This window comes from Triturus cristatus, chromosome 12 (assembly GCF_964204655.1).
Source record: "Triturus cristatus chromosome 12, aTriCri1.1, whole genome shotgun sequence".
In the NCBI taxonomy this organism is placed as follows: domain Eukaryota; kingdom Metazoa; phylum Chordata; class Amphibia; order Caudata; family Salamandridae; genus Triturus; species Triturus cristatus.
The window spans coordinates 455,527,326-455,540,388 of NC_140595.1; the positions used below are offsets into that span (position 1 = coordinate 455,527,326).

The 13,063-nt window shown below is 49.0% G+C and overlaps 1 protein-coding gene across 1 annotated transcript in view; it reads left to right on the plus strand.

Moving 5' to 3' along the window:
- Positions 1 to 475: 475 nt before the first annotated feature.
- The window catches only part of LOC146776092 (histamine H3 receptor-like), a 41,674-nt gene continuing 29,086 nt past the window's right edge, over positions 476 to 13,063 (plus strand). Inside the window, exons 1-2 of the mRNA XM_085637476.1 lie at positions 476 to 1,760; positions 5,496 to 5,662. Coding sequence (XP_085493602.1) covers positions 1,496 to 1,760; positions 5,496 to 5,662 — 432 coding nt within the window. The 5' untranslated portion in view covers positions 476 to 1,495. The remainder of the gene's footprint in view (positions 1,761 to 5,495; positions 5,663 to 13,063) is intronic.

Genomic DNA, 13,063 nt, shown 5'->3' on the forward strand with positions numbered 1-13,063 from the left:
CGAGCCCCTGGCTTTCTTTAAGCATCCCTTGCAGGGACATCCGCGGTACTGTGGCCACGGAGCTGGACTTCTGCGGGCCGAGGTCCAGATGCCAGCTGTGGGGGCGGTACTTCTACCCGGTGCCTGAGGTACTTCTGGGATGGGGACGGTCTGAGACCCTCCTTTCTGAGTCCCTGAGGATCTCACGCTCATTAAACTCCTGATTGGTGGTCGGTTTCCTAAGCTAACCGCCAACCCTTCTTTCATAAAGAGTCACGCTGTATTGAAGGGAAAGGAAGCCGGGTTCTGTGGCTCGCGGGGAAGAGACAGTCACCTCACGTGCTCGAATCGGAACTGTAGGAACTCGCCTCCCTTGGTGACTTCACGCCTCCTCTCTCTTTCTAGGGGGTTGCCTGCCTCCTCAATGGATCTGCATGCTGCTCACATTGATGTCCAGACTGCTCTGTGTCTCTTTCCTAGTTAGTCCCGGAACATTTCGGAGTCTCCTGTCCAGTTTTGGGGGATCCCTGTCTTCCCTCGTCTGCTGCCCGTGCTTTTAAGGCTGGTCTGGATTCACCCGCCTCTTCTGGGGGTCTCGCAGCGGTTGTGGATGCCTCCTCCCCGTTTCCCTGATTTACCCCCATTCCAGAAGTCTCCAAGCTGCTCCTGGGGTCTGCCGCCTGCTCCTTGAGCCTCATGCCTGTTCTAAAGGTCTCCTGCCTGCTCTGAAATTCTCCTAACTGTACCTGTAGTCTAGTGCCTGCAGTAAGCGTCTGCCAGGTGGTCCTAGAGTTGTCCGCCTGCCTTGAATCTCACGCTGCCTTTGGAGATCTCCCGCCTGCTTCCGTGATTTGCAGTCCACTGCTGAAGATTCCTAGCTGGTCTTGGAGTTTCCAATCTGACCCGCAGGTCTGCTTTGTACGGAGGTCTTTCGGCAGTGCCGGAAGTCTCCCGCTGTTCCCGGAGAATTCTGCCTGCTCCAGAGGACACCCTGCTGCTCTGATGGTCTCTCGGCTACTCTGGAGTCTTCTGTTTGTTCTTGAGGTCTCCAGCTTTCTTCAGAGGTCTTCCTGCTGATCTGGATGTCTCCCAACAGTTCCTAAAAAATCCTGATTGCTGTTGAGGTCTCCCCTCTGCTTTGACCATTCCTCGCCTACACGGGATGTCTCCCGCCCACCCTGAAGTCTCCTTTTGAAATCTCTCGTCCACTGCGGAGGTCTCCCGGCAGCTCTGAAGGTCTCCCGGATGCTCCTGGAGAATCCTGCCTGCTCAGGAGCTCTCCAGCCTGCTTCTCGAGTCTCCCGCCTGCTCTGGAGTTCTTCTGCCTGGTTCGGGTGTGTCCCGCCTTCCCTGAAGGTCTCCCCAAGCTCTGCAGTTGTCCCGTATGCCCCGCAGGTCTCCCGCATGCTCCTTGAGTCTATCCGGCACCAGAGGTCTCCCTCCCGCTCTCGGAGACTCTCGCCTGTTGCCCGCGGGTGCTCCCGGGCAGCGCCTCCTCCCCCGGTGACCCGCCGCCATGCCTGTGGCGGATGTGCTTCTCTCACCGGCGAACGGCTCTTGTGTGAACGGCTGCCTGGCGGGGGTGGCGGAACGGGGACTTCAGCACCACGGACAGTTCTCCCCGGCTGTGGCAGTGCTGCTGGCCGTGCTCATGGCGCTGCTGGTGCTGGCCACGGTCCTGGGCAACGCGCTCGTCATCCTCGCCTTCGTGGTGGATCGCAGCCTGCGGACCCAGGGCAACTTCTTCTTCCTCAACCTGGCCATCGCCGACTTCTTAGTGGGTAAGTCTGGGCTCAGCAGCGCTAAGTGTAAAGGGCCAACTGCAGTGCAGCACTTTGGGGACAAGTAATACACAACTGCGTCGAAAAGGAAAACCAAGGAGGGAATAAGCCAATGCTTAATTTGGTCCGGGCCTTGCCATGCGCCTAATTATTTAGGGACCTAACTTATTTTTCATCATCAGCCGGGTTAAAAAAAACTCAAGAGAGGAAAAAAGAGGAGAACACAGTTTAAGAGAAAGAAAATGATACAGTGGCAAAGAGAAAAAAGTAGGGATACTGAGAACTTGCAAGAGTGAGGTGAAGAGACGGGAAGCATAGAGTGTGGTGCAAGAAAGAGTATAAAGGTGGAATTGCTTATATTTAGTTATCTCGGCGTTCGGTACCAGCGACTCCTAAGAAAACCTTTGGGCCCCTATCCTTTTGTTATTTATTAGTTGCTTAGTTATACATTTATTATATATTTATTTCCTCATTTTACCCAGGAGTCAGGACGCATAGGTCGACGCTACCCAACAGATGTAAGAGGGTATATAGTACAGCTACTGCTGGTACCAAATATATAGCACTGCCCGGGATATAAACACCGCAAAGACAAGCTGCAGAAAATAAAAGCTGGCGGAAATTGAATATTAAAAAGGTATAATTAACGGAAAAACGAACTAAGGGGGCTAAACCATAAAGGTAATGGCTTGAACATAAACACTAGGAGTGAGCACATCTGAAATGCTGATGATTAACAGCTCAGCTGCTGTTCGGAACGCCTTGAATCACAACAAATAGTCCAATTCATTAAGTACGCCAAGCTATACAAAAACAGATATTATGAGGCATGGTTTTGGCAGTAATTACATTGCGTGTTTGACAAGATTCAAACCAGGTAGAGGGGCACACACGAGTTTGCATACGTTTGTGATAAATAGCAGATGTGCAGAGTGTAATATGCTCTTTATTACCACACCTGCCAACTCACACAGTGCCATAGTGTGATACATATCTGCTCCCTTCACACGGTCACCCAGTGAGGAGCCGATAATAACACACTGTGACAGGGAAAACGAGCTGAAAACCACAGTAAACAGGGGATTTCCAGTTCGATTTTGGAGGCTTTGAACTGCTGAAATCGATTAAGGGGTGTGAAAATACCCCAGGACATGGGCACCAGCCTCAGCAAGCTTTTTCTCTGGTTTTGGAGGAGGGTGATTGGGGGCGGGTGAGGCTAAAAAGTGCCTCTCAGGTGCTTCAGCAGAGACAAGGCCCGCCCCCTCCTCACACTGTGACATTTCTGTCTTAGTTGGCAGGTATGTATAACTACTGCTCAGAGTGGGGCTGGCCATGGCTCACAAGAGGAGAGCGCTGAGGTAATCCTCACGCCCCTCCCTCAACAACGGTAATTGTTGCATGCGGTCTGTGAGGTAGTTAAACGTGTTTTTCTCCAGTTAGTTGTGCAGGATGCCAAGTTACCTGACTGCAGTGAGCTCATTTGTCCATCAGTGAGTGCCAGAGCTGGTGGGCCAGGTAGGGCGGGGCGTGGATGCTTGGTGTGACAAGACCTGTGTCTGTAAAAAAAACTCCTCAGTCTGATATGGGATGCTGGTAGGCTATATCAGATCGAGGAGTATGAATCCATTCTAGAGAGTTTCTTGTGGAGTATGTGAAGGGCCCCCGAGGGGCTCCTCCCACTGTGCGTGGCTCACGGCCAGCACCCAGTGTGGGAGAGGTGGTAGCAAGGGAGATTATAGGTATGGAGGCACTGAGAAAGGAAGTGATTTGTCTAAAAGCTCAACTGGACCCTCATGGGCCCACGGGTTGGATCAGCCCCTGTGAGAGAGCTCTGACGCCACTCTCAGCCCGGCACTAGATTCACTCTGGCATTCAGGAGCAGGCCTTCATGGAGGCGCTAGACCTTTGGCTGCCCGTGACCGTCCCTACATTTATCACCCAGTGGCGGCTGCATGTACGAGCGGGGGGTGCTGACGATTCCTGCGGCCGCAGGTAAGAGCTAAGGAGGCTGCCGCCCCCAAACCTCGTGCTGCCTGGGGCAGACCGCAACCCCTTCCTTGCTACCCCACTGTGGAGGTGTGCAGTAACGTGCTGGGAATGGGGGTTCCTCAATACCCTCTACAGATCATAGGGGCTCTACCACTTACTCTGTTTTCAGGCTGGTAAGCTAAGTAAAGCAAGCAAGGTGTTGTAATCCAGTATAGGGGTACTCCAACTAACACATCACAGGTCCACTGGTATCCAGGCAGCCACCTACTCCACAAGGAGGAGCAGTGCATAGGAGCTATGTATGTAGCAGTTCCAAGTCTACCCCCAAATTCTACAATTCAGTTGAGGAGCTCCAGTTAACTCTCTCTCACTAACTCGGTTGTTAGACATACAGTGGTGACCAACCATGGGTCATGCACATACGACATTGCCAGATGCCCAATGAGTCCAAGCCTTCCACTGCTCCCTGACATCTTCAATCATATCTGAGTCTGTAGATTTGGACGTGCACCACGAAGGTCATGGAGATGCTTGCCACCAGTGGTCAAGTCAACATAGTGCTAACTCATCCTGGATCTTCTCAAGCTTCTAGAGGAACCCTGGCCGCCCTACAGACCTCACAATGTTCAACGTATCATACAGGTTTCTGATGGGGTGGAGGGCAAGAGTCTGACACCAGTGGATGCTCCTCCCTGGCTTCGCACATTCTCCCGCACAGATGACTCATCACTCTCAACTCACAGAAACTGTCAGAACAACTTTACTTCAAACATACCAAGTCTCTTCCCTGCAGGCTTTCACCTCATTGGTCTCCTCCAGGCACGGTCAGTCACATGAGTCCCCAACCTAGATGTTGCCATGGGCACACCTCCTGTCCCTCCAGAGATACAAGCCGCTTCATCCTCAGGCACACTAGCTTTACCACTCCTGAAGAATTCGCCAGCTTACTGCAGACAGGGAACAATAACATCCTCATAAGGGCCTGATTATGACTTTGGTGGGGTGGGAGCAGGCCGTCATGCCACTGCCCCGCTCCCACACTGCGAAACCTCACTGTCGTCTGCCTGCCAGATTATGAGTTATCTCGTGGTCTGGCAGGTGGTCCTTTGGCGTTTCCACGGCGGTGCCTATTAAAAAGACACATCAATGGGAATGCCAATGTCCGTTTCTGCTTGGCATGGAGACGGGGGGACACGCCATGGGCCCCCCTGCATGCATCCTCAGGCCATGAGGGAACAGGGGGCCCTGTAGGGCCCCCTTAGTTTCCTCACTGCCACAGGTTTCATGGTGGGCTCATCGCCACGAAATCTGTGGCAGTGAGGAAACTCATAATATGCTTGGCAGTGCTGCAACAGCACACCAGCATATTGCGGCCCTCAGACTGCCGTGCTAGGGATCATGGTTCCCTGGAGGTTGCAGCATTCCTATAGTGGTCGGACCGCCGTAGTTGTAACATGGCAGCTGGACCACTGGTGCGGTGGACCCCGACCACCACTGCACCTCCACCGTGAGTTTGGCAGTCCTATGGACTGCCAAGCTAATAATTAGGCCCTTCGCCTCCAGTAGGGTAGAGGTCTCGTTCTATATATTCCAGAATTGAATAGTACATTACAACCTCCTTTGCCTGCTGCGTGGATGTTCTAAGTGGTTGCTAGAGGAGGTGTGCAACCTTCTCTCTAGTGGTCACTAATCTCATCTCATAACAACTGTTCTGGCTGCGCTGAGCTCTTTCCTTTGCTCCCTCAGGTGGCTTCTGCATCCCTCTCTACATCCCTTATGTACTGACTGGGTACTGGAGGTTCGGGAAGGGCTTGTGTAAAGTCTGGCTGGTGATGGACTATCTTCTCTGTACAGCCTCGGTCTTCAACATTGTCCTCATCAGCTTTGACCGGTTCATCTCGGTGACCAAAGCGGTAAGAGCTAGCCAGCCTGCATGCCAGTCTTTCTGTCTGTTTGCCTATCTGCTTACCAAAATAAACGATAAATTACACTGTGTTACAATCTATTTTAAAGGCAGTTGTAAAACTCGGAAGTCCTTCCACTAAAGCACGCCATGAACTAGTGACACTAGCATTTTACATACATGTCAACAGACCAGGGTTGGACAGGCCTGTGGGGCAATCAGGTAGTGCCCAATGGGCTGGTCTGACAGATCATTGTATGGGCAGGTTGGTGGACCTGTTTTTGGTCTGCAAAGCTGGTTTCTACTGTTTGCTTCCCTGATATTACCACAAACATTGCCTGTAGCAAACACAATGCATGCATTCTCCCATACATTACAAAATGCCCATACAGCGTGTCTTAAAGTTCAAAACGGGTCTGATTTGCAAATGTAGGCCACTTTATTAGCTATCTGGTTTGTTAATGGGGTCCACTTTTATTTTGGTGCCTTGAGCTATTTTTGGTCCAAGTCCGACGCTGCAACAGACCGGTTTTAGGCAGTAGGATCCTGAGTTCTGGAGTCAAAATGGCTTGATTTTAGCTGCCTCCCACCTGAATTTGCATCTGCTTCAATAGAACTCAATGGGGAAAATACTATCCCTCGATCCTTTTTGTTCCAATATCTCCTACTTTCGTGTTCTTTAAAATGTTGGCATGTCTGACTAAAGGAAGAAAGTCTTCAGCTCTTTCCTAATGCATGAGAACATTTCAATGTGGCACAGTCATAGCTGTACGCCCTAATCCGGTTATTATCCCACAATGAAACTGTTGCTCTGCTTGCACTCCCCCAAACCCCAGGGGGAACCTTTTTTTTAACATGTCTTTTTATTAGCAATAAAAATACAGATAAAGCATAACCGAGCACTGTAAAATACCTTATATTCCTTATCATAGACACTTGAGACCACCCCCCTTTCCCGCCACCCCTCATCCCTCCCATCACCCATATCATGGCCCAGTGAAAATACTTTTGACTGTACCGCTGCCCCAGGGCATTGGGAGCTGGGCATTCTCAGATGTTGCCTCTGTATTTGTTCTGGTGCCCCCAAATGTTTGCCCTTTTTTTTTGTTCCTTGAAAAAATACAGTTGTTGTTCCTCTGAAGTGTATTCTTGTTGGAAGGCGGAAGGAGCATGCCACGACCCGGATGTGAAGCCATGATCAGTTTCTGAACCCGCCCCTTTGTTTGTTGTTTCTTTCCCCAGGTAGCAGAGACAGGGACATAAATGTCCAGCAGCGTGCTGTGCTTGGCACAAAACCCACACACATTTTCCGAAGACTAAAAGTGCTGAAGGGATTTTCAGAAGGAAGAACAAAAATCCCAAGCCTAGGGGTAGCAACTAAAAGTGCTTGTGTAGAAGTGTGAGATTTCTTTAATGTGGATGAAACCAAGGCGGCTGAGCAACTTCCTGCCAGCAGCCCGCTGCCCTCCCGCGCCCTGGTGATTCGCTGCTAGATAGGTTGGTTGCTGCCGCTGTCAGGCCTCTTAAATAAGGCAGGCACAGTTCAATGAATATGCGCTTCTAATGGAAGCCAGTGGAGAGATTTAAGTGTGTAATATGTTCAAATTTACCAGTGGCCTAGATAAGCCACAGTGCTCAGTAGCTTTCAGTGCGAGAAGAACACATTTAGGAAGGACAAGCAGGAAAGCAGTGCCACCGTCAGTGTGAGAAAGCATAAACAGATTGTACTGCAGTCCTGAATGCTGCTTCAAGGAGAAAAGGGCTTATTTGTCTTAGGAGAGAGCATTTAAAACGAGCAGTCTCTGTGTCCATAGCAACATCTGTCTGCATTACTAGGTGATAATCTAAACAGAACCATAACGATCGGACAGAACAGACCAGTAAAAGGATAAAAATACATTTTTGCCAGACTGGAAAACCAAAACCGAATTAAAATTTACATCTACCAGAGGAAAATTGAATAAACCCAGTCTTGCTTGGATTGAATTTTAGACTTGCCATAGCCATTCAGCTTTCAGTAACTGAGAAACAGTGGTGACGGTGGCGCAGACCACCCTGTGATGGCACTGGGAGATGGAGATGGGTGCCTTCTGCATCCTGATGGATGGACACAGCACCCGTGGCTACTAGATCTCCCAGGAGCTCCCTTTATAAGATGAACAGGGTGTTTGACAGGATAGATCCAGAGGTACTCCAGAAGGAGCTGACTGGAGGAAAGATGTGGAAGTCCCGCCAGCAGGCATTGACATCTTCATGTGAGAAACAATGAAAACCGCTCCGGATCTTTCCGATCTATGCTGATGTGAGATGAAAGGATGAGTAGGAGTGCTCTAGGGTCCGCAGTATCCAAAGCTGTTGACAGGGCTGGACTTGGAACAGCAACCAGCCCTGGCAGATTGCTGCGCGACCGGCCCTGGGAGCAAGGGGTGGGGGATGCTAGCAAGAAGCATCACTCCCGCTTTGGTTACAATGACAAAACCACTTCCCCCCCCACAGGCACAAAACCGGCCCCACCCCTGCAGCCCACCGAGGAAATCCCGTTGCCCGTTATGGCAAGTTCAACCCTGGCTGCTGACACTTAGCAGCACGAGAGCACAAGAATCCATGCATCTCTTGTCCACAGGATGTCATCAACCGCCTGCAAAGTAGCTGTCTCAATCAGTCAATCAATCAGGATTTATACAGCAAGGCTAACCACCCAATAGAGTATCCAGGAACTTACAGGTCCCGGAGGCTTATTTGAACAGCCAGGTCTTGAGGTCTATTCCGAATTCCGTAAGTGAGGCGATGGTCCGGAGGTGCTCGCAGGCCTTTGCTGCAATGTGGGAGAACAAGCACCCTCCACTTCTGCTTTAGAAGATGTGGGGAGTATGAATTCATGAACAACGGTTGATGAAGGTTCAGGAAGTGGTTAATGTAGGCAGGTCCCTGGTTGTGTTGAGCCTTGTGTGCGTGGGTCAGTTGGTTGAATTGGCATCTCTTCTGTACAGGGAGCCAGTGGAGTTTCCTGAGGTGGCAATGTCAAAATCCAGATTGAAATGTCCTAAAGAATCTGATTCTGTAGTTGCCAAGCAATGCCCTTTTAGATTATTTTTTGCCGTTGGGTGAAGTTTCAAAGTACAGTTTCATCAAGTGTAGGTTTCAAACTAGTATTACCTAGGTGCAGGCAGTAGGTTCGAGTCTGTTATTGAAGTCCACACCTATGTGTATCCCAAGCTAGTCAGATCCTAGCTGACTTTGGAACATGTGCACCACACTCCAAATGACAAAATTGGAACCTGACTTGCTTTTGTTTAATGCCCTTTGTCTGATGATCAACCCTTTTCTTCAACGGTCTTGGCTTTTATGCTCCAAAGTCAATCACCCCCACATACATGGTGAATGTTAACACTGAAACTTAATTTGGTTGTCCTCTTCCTCCAAGGATGACACGTTCGTCTGCTAGCCGCTTCTACTTCAGGATTCCCCTGGGAGGAGGAGAGTTCTTCCTTCCACACTATGTGTTTAGGACATGACAGGCTCCTGCTGATAAGTGTGTTCCTCCTCCTCCAGACTCTGTTTCCACTTAGAAAACCTTTAAAGCATGTCTTATCGGTGTTAAAGACTGGATGATACAGAGCTACCTAAAATGCAATTCGGAAAAAAATGAAATCTTGCTCACAGCAACTCCACGCTGCCGGAGGCCTCTCCTTTGGAGGACAGAATATTAGGTGGCCACCTCCCCAAAAAAACCATCTCCCTGATCTACAAAAAATTGATTAATAATATGGAAGATCCACTGCTATCATTGAAGGAGAAATGGGTTAGGGATGGCTTAGAACTAGATGAAGATGACTGGCGAGGGGCAGTCTTCTCCCCAAGAGAAGTAGCAGTCTAGGCAAGGCTACGCTTGGTACAACTCAAAATTCTACACAGGATTTACATCACAGGGCCGCATGGGCAGAGCAGAGAGTGGGGAGTGCAGATGAGGGTGTGGGAAAATCGGCACATTCATACATATTCTGTGGTCCTGCGTGCACATACAGTCCTATTGGCAAGCAGTACATCACACCCTATGAGAGGTACTCAACATCGACCTAAGGCCTGAGGCTCGTAGGTGCCTTCAGAATATTTGGGAGCCTTCGGACCTTACCTCACACACCGCACAATGGGCGACACTGGCACTGATGATAGCGAAAAGGAATATTTCACAGAACTGGGGGGCCCGCCAGCCACCTATACTGGGAAAATGGGAGGAGGAGCTAGACTGGTGTATGTTTCGGGAGAAGTCGGTTTATGTGGCAAGAGGATGCCCTGGGAAATGGAATAGTGTGGGGGCCTTGGAATCACTACAGAGGCGATATCTGTGCTCCTCCGACCCCGTTGCATGGTTCTCGGGCTCTTGAGACCCCTTGATTTGTCTTATACTGTGAAATGCTATTTGATTTGCTGTGTTATAGATTGGAAATTTGGATTCGGTAATGCCCTTGTTTGTGAAATACAATAGTGAATTGTGCTGCTGCTGTTTAATAAAAATTAATTTAAAAAATCATTTCATTCATTTATTCATTCATTCATTCATTCATTCATGCACTTATTCATTAATTCATTCAGCAGGTTTTCTGCAGAAAATGGGAGTATTATACCAATTTTCATAAAGGTTGAAAAGTCTCCTTTCGTAAACAAGCATTTACAATGCAATAGGTCTCGCAATGACATTGTTATGAGCTATTGGCACTGAAAATGTGATTGTTTTCTTTTTCCCTTAGTGAAACATTAATCAAGTAATGGCGTTGTAAATGACAATGTCTTTTACCCCCAGTTGACCCCCGCATACAGACATACTTAGAAACCGCAATACAAACGGGCACACATGCATGCACACGCTGAGAAACACACGCACCCCGTGAGACAGACACACTAATAGATAGAGGCACTCGGGTGCACCGAAGCACATGATCACACACGCAGGCTCACTGAGTCACAGGCACACTGAAGCTTTGGGTCTGGCAGACTAGCCGACACACCAGACACTGTCACACTGAGTAGAGGCGCACACATGCTGAGAGGGATGTTTTAATTATCAAGCTCAAGGTGCTCACTGTAAAAGTCAAGAGGAGTGGAAGACTGACGTGACATTATGTAAACAAAAAATATAATGCAGTGAACCAAAGGATACAATTATATACATTTTTAAACCCTATAGCGTTTGCTCACACATCATAACTACATTGCATGCACTTGTAGATCGCAGAACAATTTAGAACCATTGAAGTCATGTGCACTGTGTGAGAACTTGAACAGCAAAGAAATACTGAAACGGTGGTGAGCCAAGATCCGAGCAGCTCTTTGGAAAGCGCTATAAACTGTCAACATTATTAATGACATGGTCGCAATAAACTGATTTTGCACGTCTGCTGGCTGTTTCTGTCATGTTTCTACAAGTGGGACTCCGAGGTACATATCTAAACAGAAACTATCATGTAAATACAATATAGACATGAAATCGCTGTGCAATCTAGACAGATCTGAATGTTGTAAGGTGCCAGCAAACCATTATCCAATGAATGCCCCACTTTTACGTTTTTAGGTGCTGTAACCTCTCAGTTTTCTAGGCGCGGCCTAGAGATTTGATGGTAGCCCTAGTCTGATTTGGGAGCCAGTGAAGCTTCCGGGTTGCTGGCTGGTACTTTTGCAGGCCTAAGATGCCGCTTGCTTTAGTGTTTGGGGTTCTGTATAATCTTTTAAGGTGGGACAATCACTGTTAAGCTAAGCTTGTTGGTCGTCCAGGCATCAGTTTACTCGTGTGCCAAGATCCACGGATTGCTGTTTTCTGGGATAAAGGGGTAAAATATTTTAAGAACATCTGGTCTTATTTTTTTTATTTGCCTACTCTCCCAAAACCCACCCACGACCCCTCCCCCACACACATACATGTTGGGTGCTGAGATGGAGACCAGTGTACATTGTTGTTGGTGGTACAGCGCTTCTGAGGAGGACATTCCATGCTTGGCGCTTTGCTTTAGGCGGGCATAATTTCTTCTGCAGCAGAATCAAGAGCTGCTGTACATCAAAGGCAACTCCTAGGTGCATTGGGCTTCTGATGGGCATAGATAAGGTTTGTGTTTGCCTACCCTGAGATCTGACAGAGAGAGGGACGCCATAAAAGCAGCTGCCCACGAGCACACAAGAAGGCAGCAATGCATACATGACTAGCTCATGGTTGTGAATCACTTCATCTCACCCATCGCACAGCCGCGCAATGTAGACGGCGCACTCATACATATGGCGATTTGAAAGTGCCCTTTCATTGGATTCCAAAGTTCCAATCAAAGACCTAGGTGTTAATAACATAGCTAAGTGGGTTGAACTACCTTCAGGCCACCAGCTTCCTCCCAAGCACGTCCCACTCAGCCTCTTATCCTTCTGATGTCAACATGGCAGCCATATTTCCCAGGTCAATGCGTGACTAGTGAGACCAGGCCCGTTTTTTTCTTAGTATTCTGGGATTTGTAGTCTGGACTGGGCTAAGTAGTCACCCAGGGACCTGGGAAACTTGGCAGCTATGTAATGATATGTGTGCAGCCTCAGTGAGAAATATTCTTTTGGGCAAACATTACATCCGAAAAAGCGGTGCATTGTTGTGGCAGTTGTAGTCTTACTTGTCAGTTGGTGCTAGTTTCACTTCACACAATCAGGTGCCCTTACAACACATTGCTGTCCTGTCAATAAGAGTTAATTTCTAGAACAATATGGTTACATTGGGGGGCACAGACCCCTCACCCCCCCCCATCCCCCAACCCCCACCGTTGGTTCTTTGCCTCTCCAACAACAGTGAATTGACTTTCCTGTAAAAAAAGAGAAATACTCTATTGGTGGCATCAAAGGCAGCCTGGCAGCCATGTCTCTTGGGGTGGCCAGTGTTTTGTTTTTGTGAGTGAAAGGCACAGCGGGGAAGGGGCGGGGCACTTCTTAGAAAACCATTGGTACTGACCATTCAGACAGGATGTTAGAAGTGTCCCGACAAAGGGAGTTGTGCCCTGAGATCTGATCGCCATACTGCACAGGGTGTACCAGGGAGGGGTCGCATAACCATTAACCCTGTCTCCTCTCTGTGCCAGAGCACGCTGACGAGGTGCTGACAGACAGGGGCATGGCCTACGTCTGAGAGAGGGGGTGCAGAGGACCGCAGGGGGCGCTGAGGGGCTTAGTGGCCAGGAGAGGATTCATTCCAGGCCCTTTTGTGCAATTACTGAAGGGGAGCCCTCTGAGAGCCCGAGTGCCATGGATGCTCATAGCTTGCATTGTGTGTTTTTTAATAATTGTTTAGAGATCTTTCGTTTTTGTTCATAGAATTGTATAGTGAAAGTCTCAGCCACAATCTAATCTCTTTCTGAATAGCCAACCAACTTCGATGAATCTTGTTTGGTCT